At 36.5% G+C, this 14466-nt stretch overlaps 3 protein-coding genes across 3 annotated transcripts; 1 reads left to right on the top strand and 2 right to left on the bottom strand.

The window, feature by feature from the left end:
- Positions 1-544: 544 nt before the first annotated feature.
- Positions 545-3414, bottom strand: bcl7bb (BAF chromatin remodeling complex subunit BCL7B b). Its single transcript, XM_060878270.1, has 6 exons — positions 3231-3414; positions 2394-2469; positions 2211-2313; positions 1911-2084; positions 1566-1645; positions 545-1443 (listed from the first exon to the last, which is right to left on the bottom strand). The coding sequence occupies exons 1-6, from the start codon at positions 3320-3322 to the stop codon at positions 1390-1392; spliced, it is 579 nt and encodes a 192-aa protein (XP_060734253.1). The 5' UTR covers positions 3323-3414; the 3' UTR covers positions 545-1389.
- A 966-nt stretch (positions 3415-4380) lies between these two features.
- tsen34 (TSEN34 tRNA splicing endonuclease subunit) lies at positions 4381-7256 on the bottom strand. Its single transcript, XM_060878672.1, has 4 exons — positions 6612-7256; positions 5868-6009; positions 4858-5139; positions 4381-4694 (listed from the first exon to the last, which is right to left on the bottom strand). The coding sequence occupies exons 1-4, from the start codon at positions 6939-6941 to the stop codon at positions 4483-4485; spliced, it is 966 nt and encodes a 321-aa protein (XP_060734655.1). The 5' UTR covers positions 6942-7256; the 3' UTR covers positions 4381-4482.
- Positions 7257-8756: 1500 nt separating this feature from the next.
- zgc:77752 (uncharacterized protein LOC393862 homolog) lies at positions 8757-14351 on the top strand. The gene is made up of 12 exons (XM_060877753.1): positions 8757-8912; positions 9131-9496; positions 9709-9789; positions 10552-10670; positions 10757-10894; positions 11044-11606; positions 11743-12000; positions 12169-12285; positions 12642-12743; positions 13599-13676; positions 13850-13960; positions 14220-14351. Exons 2-12 carry the CDS (start codon positions 9204-9206, stop codon positions 14349-14351), a joined length of 1992 nt encoding a protein of 663 aa, XP_060733736.1. The 5' UTR covers positions 8757-8912; positions 9131-9203.
- The last annotated feature ends 115 nt before the right edge of the window (positions 14352-14466 follow it).

Below are 14466 nucleotides of genomic sequence, written 5' to 3'. Positions count from 1 at the left end.
ATGTGAAAAAAATTAAGTTTTATACGTCAAGGGCCTTAATACCACTGATGTACCTTTAAAGCTTTAGTCTAAAAGTTAATTAAAAGAACATGACATGCGTACTAAATGAACAGAGAAATAACCCTGGTGGTACCAACTCAGGGATAAAGAAAAGTTTTGAAAATTAGTATACAGATTTAGTTAATTTTACATTTTTAGTAAAATAAATTTACTTTAAAGACCTTTTCATGATAGTTCATGAAAGTGCTCTACAAAAAATGTTTCGTATAATTGATGGCCCCAACAAATGCAGTTAGACTTCCCTTGATGAGGTGTTGAGTAAACAAATGTCCTGTTCCAACATGAAGAAAGACGTGTTGAAATTAGTGTTCAAGGTAATAACACGGTTTCTATACAGAAATCAAAAGAGTATTTTCTTTGAAGCCTAAATAAATGTACCCAGAAACCCAAAGTGACCCAAAGCTTGAAATTCAGAACCTTTTTAAAATAATCCTTTTAACACTGTGTATACAAACTGTACAAAATTAATTTTGAAACATACTCATATCATTCAACAATTTCGTTTTTATAGAGAATTTCTTTTCTAAAAAGACATTTTCATAGACTATTAAAGCATGTAAATGTAAAGACCTTCATGTGTGCAGTGCAATCTGAAAACAGGGAATTGCTAGAATGCTGGTCCAACACCACACAGCACAGTATGTAAAATTTTTGCTATATTCTCTGTTTATACTGTTTATCTCATTCTCTCTGATACTGAAAGATCAATTTAACATTTCAAATTAAGGTACCTGAGCTGAGTTCAAAATAATTTTGCTGCACTCATGAACCACGGCTAAATTTAGCTTGTTAACAAATAAATCCTGTTTGGTAATCTACAATAAATAAAATAAAGCAACACATGCAATGAAAGGAAAAGCAAATATTCTATGCAGATGTAGAAAAGCTTGAAAATGCAATACAAATGAGCAGATACTTAATGTCATAAAAAGCACCTACTTGATATTATGACACACTATTTTATAGTGTTCTCTCCCACACCGAGTTATTTACAACAAATATAACACTTACAGAGTTGTCTTCAAGTAAATACTTCATGGTAAATATATGAAAAAAACTTCAGGGGGCGAAAGTCTAAATGAAATTCCAACCATCTCATAGTTTGTAAAGTTTTGCTAGAGATTTGTAGTTTCTTTTATTAACTGCTTGCTAATGTTACTGAATCAGTCCTGGAAATGGATATCTTTGTTTCATTATCAAATTCTAATTCAACCAACAGACGCTCACAACAGTCCACAACATGGCTGCTTAATTCAGTCCCACATATCCAGGTGAGCTTTGCTGATCATGGTGTGTCCAGCTTAAGACTCGGCTTTAAATAAAAGCCATTTATTCTGTGCAAACTCTTTTCAGTGGCGGTGCAACTGCCACTTCTTCATCCTCCTGTAAAGGTGATAAAGTCACACACAGAATAAGATAGTTGGATTATCTTAATAATATACAAATACGTACATAATGTGCCTTTAGCTCATATACAATATTATTAATGGTAATTTTTACATTACCTGAGCAGATAGCGGCAGCAAATCCTCTTTTATCAGAGTTGGAGGTTCATCAGTGACTTCACTACTGGTCATTGATGGCTCTGAGCAAAATGAGAGGATGAAACAGGCTTTAAAGCAAATACAGTATAAATTTCCTATTGTATTACACAGGTAGTGAATTTTCAGAAAGGTTTTCAGGTTCACAGTAAAGTCAGTGTCTACAAAGAACAAAATTAGACATAATGACATTGAATGCTGTCAATATATTAAAACAATTAATTATTTGTTTGTTTATGTAATGAATTATTTATTTTCTTGAAAGTTTTGTTTAATATTAAGTTCTTCTTTCAGTATGACAAGATTTACCCTCCATGGCCTCCTGTCCCAAGGTGGGTGGCTGTGAGTCCTCTGTGCGGAAGTAGGGTGTGTGTGTAGGGCTCACTGCCCCACTGACATGCTGTGGACTAGAGTTAGTGCTGCTGTCTACTTTGTTATTCGATTGATAGGCATCCGACAAGAAACTCTGGTTACTATTGTCATCTGTTAGGAAAAATTGAGATTGCACGTCTTTTTATAAACTCAGAAAAAGTTAGCATGGCATTTTACAAATGCTACATTTTCAATGTGAATAATCAAATTCTGTATTGGGTTCTCAGGTTTTATTACCTTGGAAATCCAGTAAGACCGAGCGAGCATTTTCTAGCACCACATCTGTAGGAAAGCCTTTCAGTTCCCTTGATGCCCCTCCTGGGCCTTTCGCTTTAAATATCTGAGACAAAAACAGAATATCAATGTGTAAATGAGCTCACACTTCTCTTATTCCTTCTAATTTATTATAAAACCTCATACCTGCTTCGTCTCTGACACAGGAACCCACTTAAAGATCCGTAAGGACGTGTCTCCCACAGTTACCCACTTTTTCTCCCTATATGTAAATCATAACACGTTATATTGAGTATATAAAATTATAAAACAGACCCGGCGAACCGAATGGTGTGAAATCGCCAGCGTTCGATTCGGACCATGAGGGTCGAGCGACGCATATTATCTGAATCTAATTGACGATATTATAAGGACGATTTTAGGGCAAACAGACAAACACACAAACAGAAAGAGAGATTAACAGCTGAATTCTATGGCTCTACACCCTGGGATAGAATTAAATCATTCAAGTCTCACTTTTGTTCATAGCATTCTGTGTATTTTATTCTTATCTCTATATTATTAGTGGTGCTGTTGCACTCGGTTCCTAAATGGTCTAAAATAATCCACTTTAGATAAAGACGTGTGTGTGAACGCACACAATCTGGTCCGGATCCTAAAAGTGAAACTTTTATTGAGACAGATTGACTAGTATTTCTAACTAAGAGTAGACACGAGACACGGCATTGAAGATAAAAAGTTAAACATTTACATTATTTCAATCTATTCTTTATTATTTCCGCAGAAGTTTACTTATATTCACACATTGAGGTAAATACGAACTCTATTGCAGTTCGATTTGGACACGCCTACATTTGCATAACGTCCCAGACCCGTCGAGCTATTGGTTAGATCTCGAGTGTACACCTGTCAATCAAGCATAGGCCCCGCCCACAGGCCACATTGAAGTTTGTGTTTTCGTGACTAGCTTAGCTGTTGCTTTCACAATAAGAAACTAAATCGTGTTTAGATCGGACAGCTTACCATCTACGGACCCTTTCGATCGCCGCCATGACTTTTTTAATATCATCTTTTGCACGGCTTCGTGTTTCCGCTCGTACTGATCGTCCGGACATTTTGATGAGTTATTATCTGAGTTTGTTCAGATGCTTCTCCGCTCTGTCGCCTGCGATTTGGCCGCGACGTACAAGATCTCGCGAGATTTCATTCTCCGAGATTTGCTTATTGTTGTCTTTCTTTCTTCCTTCCTCGTTAGCGCCCAATGGCTGTAAACAATCCCTCTATTTTTGTTCCTCAAGTATAAACACAAGTACAAACTCAAAACATAGGTTGTCTGGTGTGTTAGTGTGAGCTCAGGAATAAAAGCTCAGTAATTAATATAATAAATATAATAACTCAATAATAAATATAGATTATTTTAATAATTTGGAATAAGTTCAAATTTAAAGGTCCTGGGGTGCAAAAGTTTGAGAAATCCTGAGGTAGAAGGTTGGGAAATTTCTTGTTAATTACATTATTTTATAATAATAATAATAATAATAATAATAATAATAATTAAAGCTGCAAGCAGCACTTCTGCCGAGTACGAGTATTATACGAGTAATACGAGTCAATATTTGTGCTTGGATTGTATGAAAATCATCATTGGCTAGCGTTTAACCGGTAATTAAAGCCCCGCCTACTTTCTGGTTAGGCCCCACCCACTCCGAGTCAGAACCAGAATCAGAATCTTTGCCTTACAAGTCAGCACAAAATTGGGTTTTTGGACTGTTGGGGGCGCTAGAGGGCTTTTTTTTTTTTTTTTAAAAAATGGCTGTTTTTAGTGATTTTTCCGTTATAGCGCCACGAAGTGGCCAATCGCCACGGTTTTTGAAATGTGACCTCAGTTTGACCTCTTTCACATGTGTCCCAAGTTTGGTGTTGATAGCTCATTTAATTCTTGAGTTATTGACATTTTAGTAAAACTGGCTCCTCACAGTCCAAACTTTTTGGGGCCCCTTAAGGACCCTGAATCAAAATTTCATCAATCAATCAATCAATCAATCAAACAATAAAACCCTATGACACTGTGTTTTTAATCATTATGTACTTTACTGGCTAAACCCCAGATATCTTTGATGGTAGACACTAAAACAAACTGAAATGACCAGCTATGGAAAAATGAAGAGATTTTATTCCAGAGCAAATATGCAAGTATTTAATCAGGCCCAGTCCATCAGCAGCTTATTAAGTCCTGAAAGACAAAAAGTATTCCTGTCTAATCGCTCACTGTATGCTATACTATTCCACTCCACTGCAGAGATGAATACACAACCTCCACTTCTGTTTCCTCTACTCTGTCCCTGGAATACTGTGGTGAACAAAGTAGCACTGTTTTCTTTACATTGGATCCAAGTCTTGCTATAGCAAGAAGATCATAGACTGGTAACTTTTCATCCATAGGCAAACACAGGGCAATGAAGTGGGCGTGAAAACGGAGTGGATCACCTGAAGGAAGAGGAAAATAACAGTGGTAGATATCAAATGTGATAATTAACATATCTTACATATTAAATAATTATCACGTGTAACTTTGTAGTGGTTGGGAATAACATGTCACTTTGGGGGGGGTTAGTTCAGGTAAATATGGATAAATCCATACTGGTCTCACCTGGATACACGAGATAATCTCCCCCAAACTTCCCTGCTGCAGTCAGGTAGAAACCTTTCCTCCTAAGATCCTTATAAACCTGGAACCTTGTCTCTGAGTGCTTATCTCTAGGCATTGGCCATTCAGCAGCCAAGAAAGCATGTTCCTCGGGACAATGACTGAAGCCGGCACGAGCGGTGCAGAGTTGGACAGCCATGGCAGAACGAGGGAATGAGAAACTCTTCTCCAAAGATTCAAGTCGTTCTCTTACTGCCTGTTCTGCTCCCTCATTTCCCTTATAATCTTTAAAAAAATAAAATAAAATACAGTCTTTGTGTCAGATCGAGCAACGCTCAAATATTCTATTCATTTCAAATTTATTTGTATAGCGCTTTTAACACTGGACATTGTTTCAAAGCAGCTTTAAAGAACATAAGAAAAATAATCAGTTTATATACTGACACCATGGAACCTAAGGTTTAAATAAAAGCGTTAATACAGAATTCGTATAACTGTTCGTATTTTGTTCCATAAATGTTGTATAATAAATGTTTAAACCATCACCAGATCTCCTGTACTCAAGTGATGTTATGAAACTATCTTGGTAAGAAGAATTTTAGGATAAAATTAAACATTTTCCAAGAAACATGAAACAGCAAGTTTTTTTTTTTTTTAAACTGTACAATAACAATAACTTAAATTCTTGTGCAATAACACCCTTCTTTAAACTTTGCAATATTACCTATAGCAATTTGTTTGTTTGGAAGTATAACTACCATATTGTTTGCTTTTTTCTTTTCTTTTGTACCTTTACACTGTACTGTATATATTCATAATTATATTGTGCTTCTATTTTATATTTGCACATTTTTCTTTGCTGCTGTAACATAAATTTCCCCACTGTGGGACAAATAAAGGTATATCTTATCTTATATAAAGTTAATATATTGTATAGAAAGTCTCATCATTTAGAGTGAATGTATTGATATTTTTTGGTATTAAACAAAGATATACTATGGAGCATCAATCACCATTCTGTTTCTCCTCCATTACTCTTTGCAGCACAGCCTTCTTGTCCTCCAGGGCAAGGGCACGCTGCTCCTTATAACTCTGCTCCAGTCTGGCCTTGTACAACCCAAATGCCTTTGAACGACTTTCTTTATTTTCATACAACTGTGGAAATAAGAATAAGACAATAGGAATGTGAGATTGATATGTAAACAATATCATAACACTCTCATTGTCACAAAACTAAACCAATTTTGAGATTAAACAAGTGGCTTTTTTAAAATATAATATATATATATTCTTGATGGCACTGTGGTTCGGTACGTTGGTTTACGTCCTCACCGGTGGTCCCCAGTTCAATACTGTGTGCTCCCACCTCATAAAAAACATAGATAGCCATTGAAAAATTCATGTGAAACATGTGTTCATGATGCCCTGCAATACACTTGCATCCTAGCCAGTATTCCACCCTGATGGATGAATGAATTAACAAACTTTTGAACTCCCTTGTACAATGCATCTGTTGCACAAAGGCTGCTGAGGATTTTACTCCTGTACTTGATGTTACACACCTGCATCAGACACGTACCTATGGTTTATACTTCCCAGACCATGTCCTGTGTATATTTATTAGCATTTTATGCAGTCTAGTCTAGTACTGTTACAGGAATGAAATAAAAACCCACTTGATCTGACATTTCCCATCACAAATCACGAATATCAGATACAAAAATAAACACATTTGAATCTCTGATATTTACAGTTACCTCTTTATGTCGCACAGTAGTCGCCTTTCCAGTCTCCACCAGCAGCTGAGCCTCTTCCTGCAGGATTTCCAGTGGTCTTCCCAGTCTGACATTCTGCCTTGGCTGTCTGGCCAGAGACCCCACAAGATTCCCAATCACACCGACTTCTTCCCTACACAATCTAATGTCGGAGGCCCTCCACAGCAAAGGCGTAGATCCGCAGAGGCTTATGTTAACAACCTGATTCTCAGCTTTGTCTGCATCACTTGTATTTCTCGCGTCCACACATTCACTGCTTTCTGTGTGTTGGTCATCAGACTGGGTGCTCTGTTCTGTCCCATTCCAGTCCATGACATCAACTATTATTAAACTTGTGCATATAGATAAATATATAAATAGCTTGGTCTAGTGTCTGTATTCAAAAATGTGTGATTAAAAGGAAAAGTATAATGACAAAGTTAACCATGTCATCATATATAAACGGCTGTGCTTTGGTTTGACCACGTGGTTTGACCACGTGTTAAACACGTGACTGAGTTATTTTAATGTTCTTTTAACATTTCAGTCTGAAATTAAATCTACTAGAACACAAGATAAGAAGTTAGTATTTCGTTTGATTCTTATTACATCTTTCAGTCTAATTCAAACTGATAACACCGTTTGTTTACGTGATCCGTATCGTCGCTTTTTAACCAATGAGGATGAAGAACACCCGGAAAGAGAGAGGTCGCTTTTGTGTGTCAAAATAAAAGCGTTATTTGAAAAGTTATTTAAGATTAAAAGCTACATCTAATCGTGACTCGTTCTAAAGATATTGCAAAGTCATATTTAATATTTCACTTTAATTTCGCCACTTTAATAAATTAAACTAACTAATAAAAATACCACTTTAATTATGTAAGTAATGTGGCATTTACTTTTACAAATAATCCCCAATTAGCTTTCACATTTAAAACAACATCAACATCTAACCCTATAGATTAACTTAAAAGTTTACCAACTCTGGTCTTGGAGCATTTTGTTGTTTTCCCTGCTCCCAATACACATGATTTAACCTATTAACATCTTTTCCTGAGTTAAAGGGGTACATTAGAGCAGGGACAATACAAAAGTGTGCAGGGCAGAAGGTATTTCAGGACTAAAGAACCTAAAAAGTTATAAGCACTTAGTAATGAGTACATTCACAGACAAAAGGATTCCAACAAAAGGAGTACAACTCACAGGAATAGGCAGGCAAGGCAGGAATATACCTCAGTCTACAGCACCATCATATAAAACTGTTTACATGCTGTTTTGCACACTGTTTTTCTGCTCTTTGCACATGCTGTCTCACATTTCAGTCGTTTGCTGTTTTGCACAATCCTTTACAATATCTCATGTAACTGCTGCTATAATTATGTGTTCATTCCAGTATTTCTGCACACTCAATATTGTCTGAACATACAGTATTTACACTGGTCTGTGCTGTTTTTGTGTGTTGTCTTTTGTGTATTGTCTTTTGTGTATTGTCTTTTGGGGTGGATGAAAACTAGGAACCCCAGAATAAACCGACATGACACAAAATGCTAAGGATCTAACTGGGGATGCTGTAGATTTTGAGGTGGCAATGTTACCTGCTGCACCACTGGGCACCATTTTTACTAGAATAAAGAAAGTAGATCAGTCCATAAATGATAACTAGAGAACTTAAATTGTGGACTGGCTAAGTTGCCCCTAGGTGTGAATGAATGTGCATGCAGTTGTGTGTAGAAAGTCTAAATAGTGAAATCTCTTGCCTTATGTCCAGCGTTGTCAAGTTAAGCTCATGTTTGTGCGATATCTAAATTAGTAGCGTGACACATTTACTAAAAATGCAATCGTCAATTGGCTTTTCTCTGTTTCTTTGGTTTTTATACCAGCATTAAATCACGATTCTATGTCTCATGGTCTACGTCAAAAGACATGCTGGTAGTCATATTCTCCACTCTAAAGCGAATCATTTTGTGTTTAATTAAAATCACAGATCACACAAATTTAAATCACTCAGTCAATGCAGCGTGACTGTTTAACAGTACTAAAGCTCATACTTTACCAATTTATCACCATATATATTTAAAGTCATATATAAAAAAAATGTTCAGGCCATTCTATATACTCAGATCTTTCTATGGTTGGTGAATGTTTGTCCACTAATGTGTTTATGTCAGTTAATAAGGATTAGAGTTCTCTGAAGCTAGGTCAGTCTTACGAGCATCTGCAGCATGGCAGTGTGGGATTACTGTTACTTAGTCCACACACATGCAGGTACACTGTTCACAATGTCACATATGAGGCCAAAGACAGGTGAGTTATTGCTTGAGGATTGATTATATATAGCTTTTATATGATATGCTTTGTATGTATTTTTAATTGATAATTGATATCCAGTGTTTGAAAGTGAATATTCTAGTAAATAAAAATAATATAAAACTTTCGTTCGGCGGCAGCAAAAACTGTGAATATTTGTAATTTGCATGTGTCTTGCTATTCCTAAAACAAAGCATTTCTTTTCTTCTATATAGCTATTTATTCCTTAGCAATGCTGTACACTAGTTATTACTGCTACTGCTCAGATGTAAGCATACATCCAATTACATGCAGGTTCCTATCAACTTGCCTCAGTTAACCTGTGCCTGTAGTTTAGTTTGCTCACTAGCAGTGTATGGTCTCAGTCCACTCTCTATCCTCTGTCTGTATACCCTATACGTTATGACCTCGCTGATTCCAGTGCCAAAGCCCTCATATTCCCAGGCCAGGGAAACCCTGGTAAAGGCTATTCCCCCAAAGGTCATCTGCTTGCTGGCCTGTGGGGGAAGAGATTGCCGCTATGAGGGGCCAGTGTGCTGGAGACCAAGCCAACAGGCTATTAAGGGCCTCTTCTCTAGTTGGTGAGACTCTGCTATTATCTCTCTCTCTCTCTCTCTCTCTCTCTCATATTGTATGCCGGGTTAAAATGATCATGAAACACAAAACGTGGGGTTTAATTTTAAACATGGCTAAACTTTCATTGTTTTGTGGATCTATAATTTTTTTTCCATTTTTAAAAATATTCTTTAGATCACCAAACATTTATTTACTTATTTATTTTGTTTGTTTTAAGGATGACTGACGACATTGTTGCTATGGCAAGGCCATCTACTAATCTCATTAAGGCATACAACATAATAGATCAGTTTAAAAAGTAAGTGTTGTAACCCATTGATTGCTATAATTGATTTGTCACTATAACAAGATTGATTTTGATAATGATACTCAGTATGGTATCAGAATATCTAATAATTAAACAATAGTATTATATTAATAGTAAAATAATATTATAAAGAAAAATATTTCCACCATCTGTGATTAACTGTACTGTATATCACACAGTATCTATCTGTATTTTATGTTACTTATGTCCAGGACAATAAGCTTGCACAAATTTCTGAAAACTTTTGACATGTATGTTTTAGTTACGCGAATGCGATCCCAGGACCTGAAAACAGAATATTTTTGCAGTTCTTTTCCTATCTGGGTTGATTTAAACATGTATCCATAATTTAGGTCATGGTGAAAGTCTCTGTTTTTCACACCAGCTTCCATGTTAAAAAAGAAACGGAAAAGAAAAAAGAAAAATTGTACAAATAACCAACCAGCTTTGTAAGGGACATCACAAGGGAAATCTGACTTATCAATAGGTATAATTCAAATGTATCATATTGTTAAGTTGTTTAAATATATTCTTTTTTATTTGGAGTACTTTATTCATGAATATTAAATTCAGTTGTAAATTGTCTGACACAAGGTAGTATTGAATAAATGCTTTGACCAGATGATAGTTTGTGTAATACTAATGCAAGCTAAAGAGTCTGATTACTGCTTTTTTGGATTAAAGTATTTTTTCAGTATTTAAAGGATAAGTAATGACATGTCTGTGTGCATGATTGCCTATGTGTGTCTACAGGTTGAACATTAAATCCATCATTAATATGCAGCTGCCAGGCGAACATGCTCACTGCGGTCCTGACCTGGAGCCTGACAGCGGCTTCACATATTCACCTCAGATCTTCATGGAGAATCAGAGTCAGTCTTTCATACACACACTTGGAACTGATTAAAACATAAACGGTCAGTGGCGCACTAGTTTATGTTGCCTCCTTCTTGTTCAGTTTACTTCTATAACTTTGGCATGGCTGATTTTGGAGTGTCGCCTTTGGAGGGGATTCTCAATGCAGTGAAGGTTTTGGCCTTCTCTGTGCAGGAGGGTAAAGTGGCTGTACACTGTCACGCTGGACTAGGCAGGACAGGCAAGCCTTATGATTACATATTAAGCTCAAACATGTCACATCATGTCCTTTTAAATAAACCTGATAACCCATAACATACCAGAAAGGAGCCAAATATTTAATTCAGTAAATATACAATGATCATATATATTATGATTTGTGCATTACAGGAGTGCTGATTGCATGCTACTTGATCTACACATTAAGGATCAGTGCTAATGAGGCTGTGCACTATGTACGGATAAAGAGACCTTCCTCTATTCAGACACGTGCCCAGATCAACCTGGTGTTTGACTTTGCAAGGCTCCTGGGCTCCCAGCTGGTGCAGTACCCGATGCTGAACATATGCCATGGTGCCCCATTTAGTATGAGGCAGTATCTTCAGCGCCAGGCCTTGCTCTTACATGGAGAAGAGGCCCGATCTCTTGCACACACACCAAAGATCTTGCATTTCCTCTGCAGCCTGTTAACATCCCTCGCCCAGGGAACATCCAGTCCTCCAGAAGTTTGTCAGGAACTTGAGAACAAAGCAGCCATTTTGGTTCTTCAGCAGGCTGTGAGGAATATTTTGGTTCTGCAGCGATATTTACCTGTCCTGGTGGATGGGGAGGATTCTTGCGAGTCCGTCTCTTCCTGGGATGAGCCTTTTGGATTTTTAGAAAGGAAGAGAGAAATGCTTTTGTTCAAGCGCAGTTACAGTGAATCAGACCTCAGCAAAATTTCTCTGAACAACGTAAGAACAAAATATATTTGTATTTCCCAACAGCATTGTTTAATTTGAAAATAAATCAGTACTATTTCCAGGTTAACACACTTTCTTATATTGTTCTAGGCTCTGAAATTTTAAATCCTTCTGTCATTTTTTCCAGGATATTAAATTTATTCACTGCTCCACACTGTTTGGGAATGGTGGTAAAGTCAGTAATGGAATTGTGAGTCATATAAGAAAGGAGGAATCAACAAATCCTTCCTTCACTGTTTTGATAAATAAGACTAACTGTGCAGCAGACAGACAGACACACATCCCACCATCAAATCATCACTTTGGTAAGCCTAGTACTGGCAAGAGGGCAATGTGCATAATGAAAACATCTCAGGGTTTCCCAAAATTCAGCTCCAATATAGAGGTGAGCTCTATAAAAAATTCTGCAAAAAAAAAGTTCTGCAAACATACTTTAGTAGAACTGTTCATTTTCTAATTTCTAAACAACCAAATGAATGTAGGTCTTCATTCTTTATTATACAGTGATGTTGGATATTTCTTGTATTGTTTTGTTTTGGTTTTGTGCACGAAGCTCTGTAAAAATTACAAGTATGGAAAAGCATCATTAACATCGAGAGCTGTTGCTAAAGCAATGGCACAAAAGGAACCCACAGACTGCAAAATCCAGGAAAGAGCTGCACAATTACAGGTAAGAGCCCCCCCCCACCCACCCCCCCACCCCCACACACACACACAAAGGCAAAGCTGCATAGTTCTTTAAATATATTATAAATATAAATAAATATATTTGATTTTCCTCAGATGAGTTTTTGCATTTTTTATCATTGCAATACATAATTATATCAGTAACATAAATAGCTAATCTTTTTTTCATTTCTAGAACATATTGGGCATTTTATCTTGAGCTATGCTTTTGGTTATTACAGTAGGTCCTAGTGGTTTAGTATGTACTCATTAAACCTTTCTAAGTTTTCTAATATCTACTGAACATGTGTGTGAGGCATTTTCTATTACTGTATGTCTGTACTCCTCACAATCCCACAGGAGGAACTGAACATCAGTGCTTATGGATGGGCCACACTGGCCATGGAGACGGAACCAAAAGTTCTAAGTGCTCTGATGTGGATCTGGTTAGAAAAACTAAAGGTGAGGAACCAGTTGGCTATTCATGAAAATCATTAGCACACAAACATTACCTGCACTGTATTAGCACTGATGTTAAAGTCAGGAGTAAAACATGACATGGTGTGCTCGTGTTGGAAGATGGGCTGGAATGATATGCCTCAATAAACAGCAAAGCATTGAAGTGATTTATTCCTCTTACACAACAGCGATTTGCCAATGATTATAATGTTTAATTTATTAGTATATAAATGCATAAATATGAATTTATTATTTATTATTTTTAATGGTTTATAATTTCAGTACATTTAAAGTTGTGGAACATCTGTGAGACAAGTTAGTTTCTGTTGTCACTCACTCACCCACACCCACACACACACACACTCACTCACACACACACACACACACACACACACACACACACACACACACTCACACACACTCACACACACTCACACACACACACACACACACACACACACACACACACACACACACACACACACACACACACACACACACACATATCACCAGCCTTTCACAAGTGTTTCCTCATCAGGTTAAAATTCTACAGATTTTCCTAATCAAAAAAAAATTTATTGATCATTAATCATTATGCACTGACACCTGAGACTCTAAATGTTAATCATTTCCTTCACCCGATCAATGATTATATATTTTTCTTTCTTAAACAAAAAACCTTTAAGAGTTTTTTTTATTCAGTTTGTATTATTATTATCCATATTTGTATACAGAGTTTCTGTAAAACACGTCCAGGTGAATCAGTTGCATTTGTCATTTCACCGGTGCTGTGGTATAAAACAAGTTAAATCGTGGTCACAGTAATGGTTTACAATAAAGCGTTGTGTGTGTTAACAGGATCCTGTCCTGAGTGCAGACGACATAAGTAAACTAACAAGTACGCCTGGCCCAAATCCCCTAAAAATGCTGCACAAGGTGACCTGCATAAGATGAAAACATACTTTATTTAATACTTTATCTGATTGTATGATACTATATTGCTGATTTAACAGCTAACCTAAGGAATGTAGAAAGCAGCAAACCTCTCTCTCTCTTTCTTTCTCTCTTTCTCTGTGTGTATTTGTGTCACGTGTGTATGCATGCTTTAGTCTCAGCGTAGCACTCTGTGTTGTTTGCTGAGCTGTGTGTCTCAGGTGACGTCTCACTGTCCACACTTTGAAAACGCAATCCTGCGGAAGCTTATCAAGGCACTGACCAGGGTAACAGTCTGTGTGTTAATCCATTTGTGTGTTCGTATAGATAACTCTCCTTATTATGCGTGTTAGTGTGGTTAGTGTCTCTTTGTGTCTGCATGCATCTTATGAAACATGATTTGAACTTTTTTTTTAATCTAAAGCATGAATGGAAGGTAAAGAAAAGAATGATGAGAAATATAAAAAAATATATATATATTATTTTAAAAATGTATTTAAATTTCCAAAATGTTTTATATGTACTGTCTGTGTTTCTTTGTAACAGTACCTTACAGAAGAAACAGAGAGCTACAACACATTGATGAAGGTGTTTAGAACCATAGTAAGAGATATGCAAAGTCTCTCACGCTTCTACGTGGCTACAGGGACAACGTCGGCAATCGGAAAAAAATCTTAAAAATGCTGTAACCAGATGGACCAAAAATAAAAAAAATCTATTAAAAATATGCTGTGTTTTTTCATGTGAACTCTAAAATATAGAACATTTATAGCAGGTCAGTTTCTTGAAACCT

Source organism: Tachysurus vachellii, chromosome 9 (assembly GCF_030014155.1).
Source record: "Tachysurus vachellii isolate PV-2020 chromosome 9, HZAU_Pvac_v1, whole genome shotgun sequence".
In the NCBI taxonomy this organism is placed as follows: Eukaryota; Metazoa; Chordata; class Actinopteri; order Siluriformes; family Bagridae; genus Tachysurus; species Tachysurus vachellii.
This window is presented reverse-complemented; position numbering and strand designations above follow the sequence as displayed.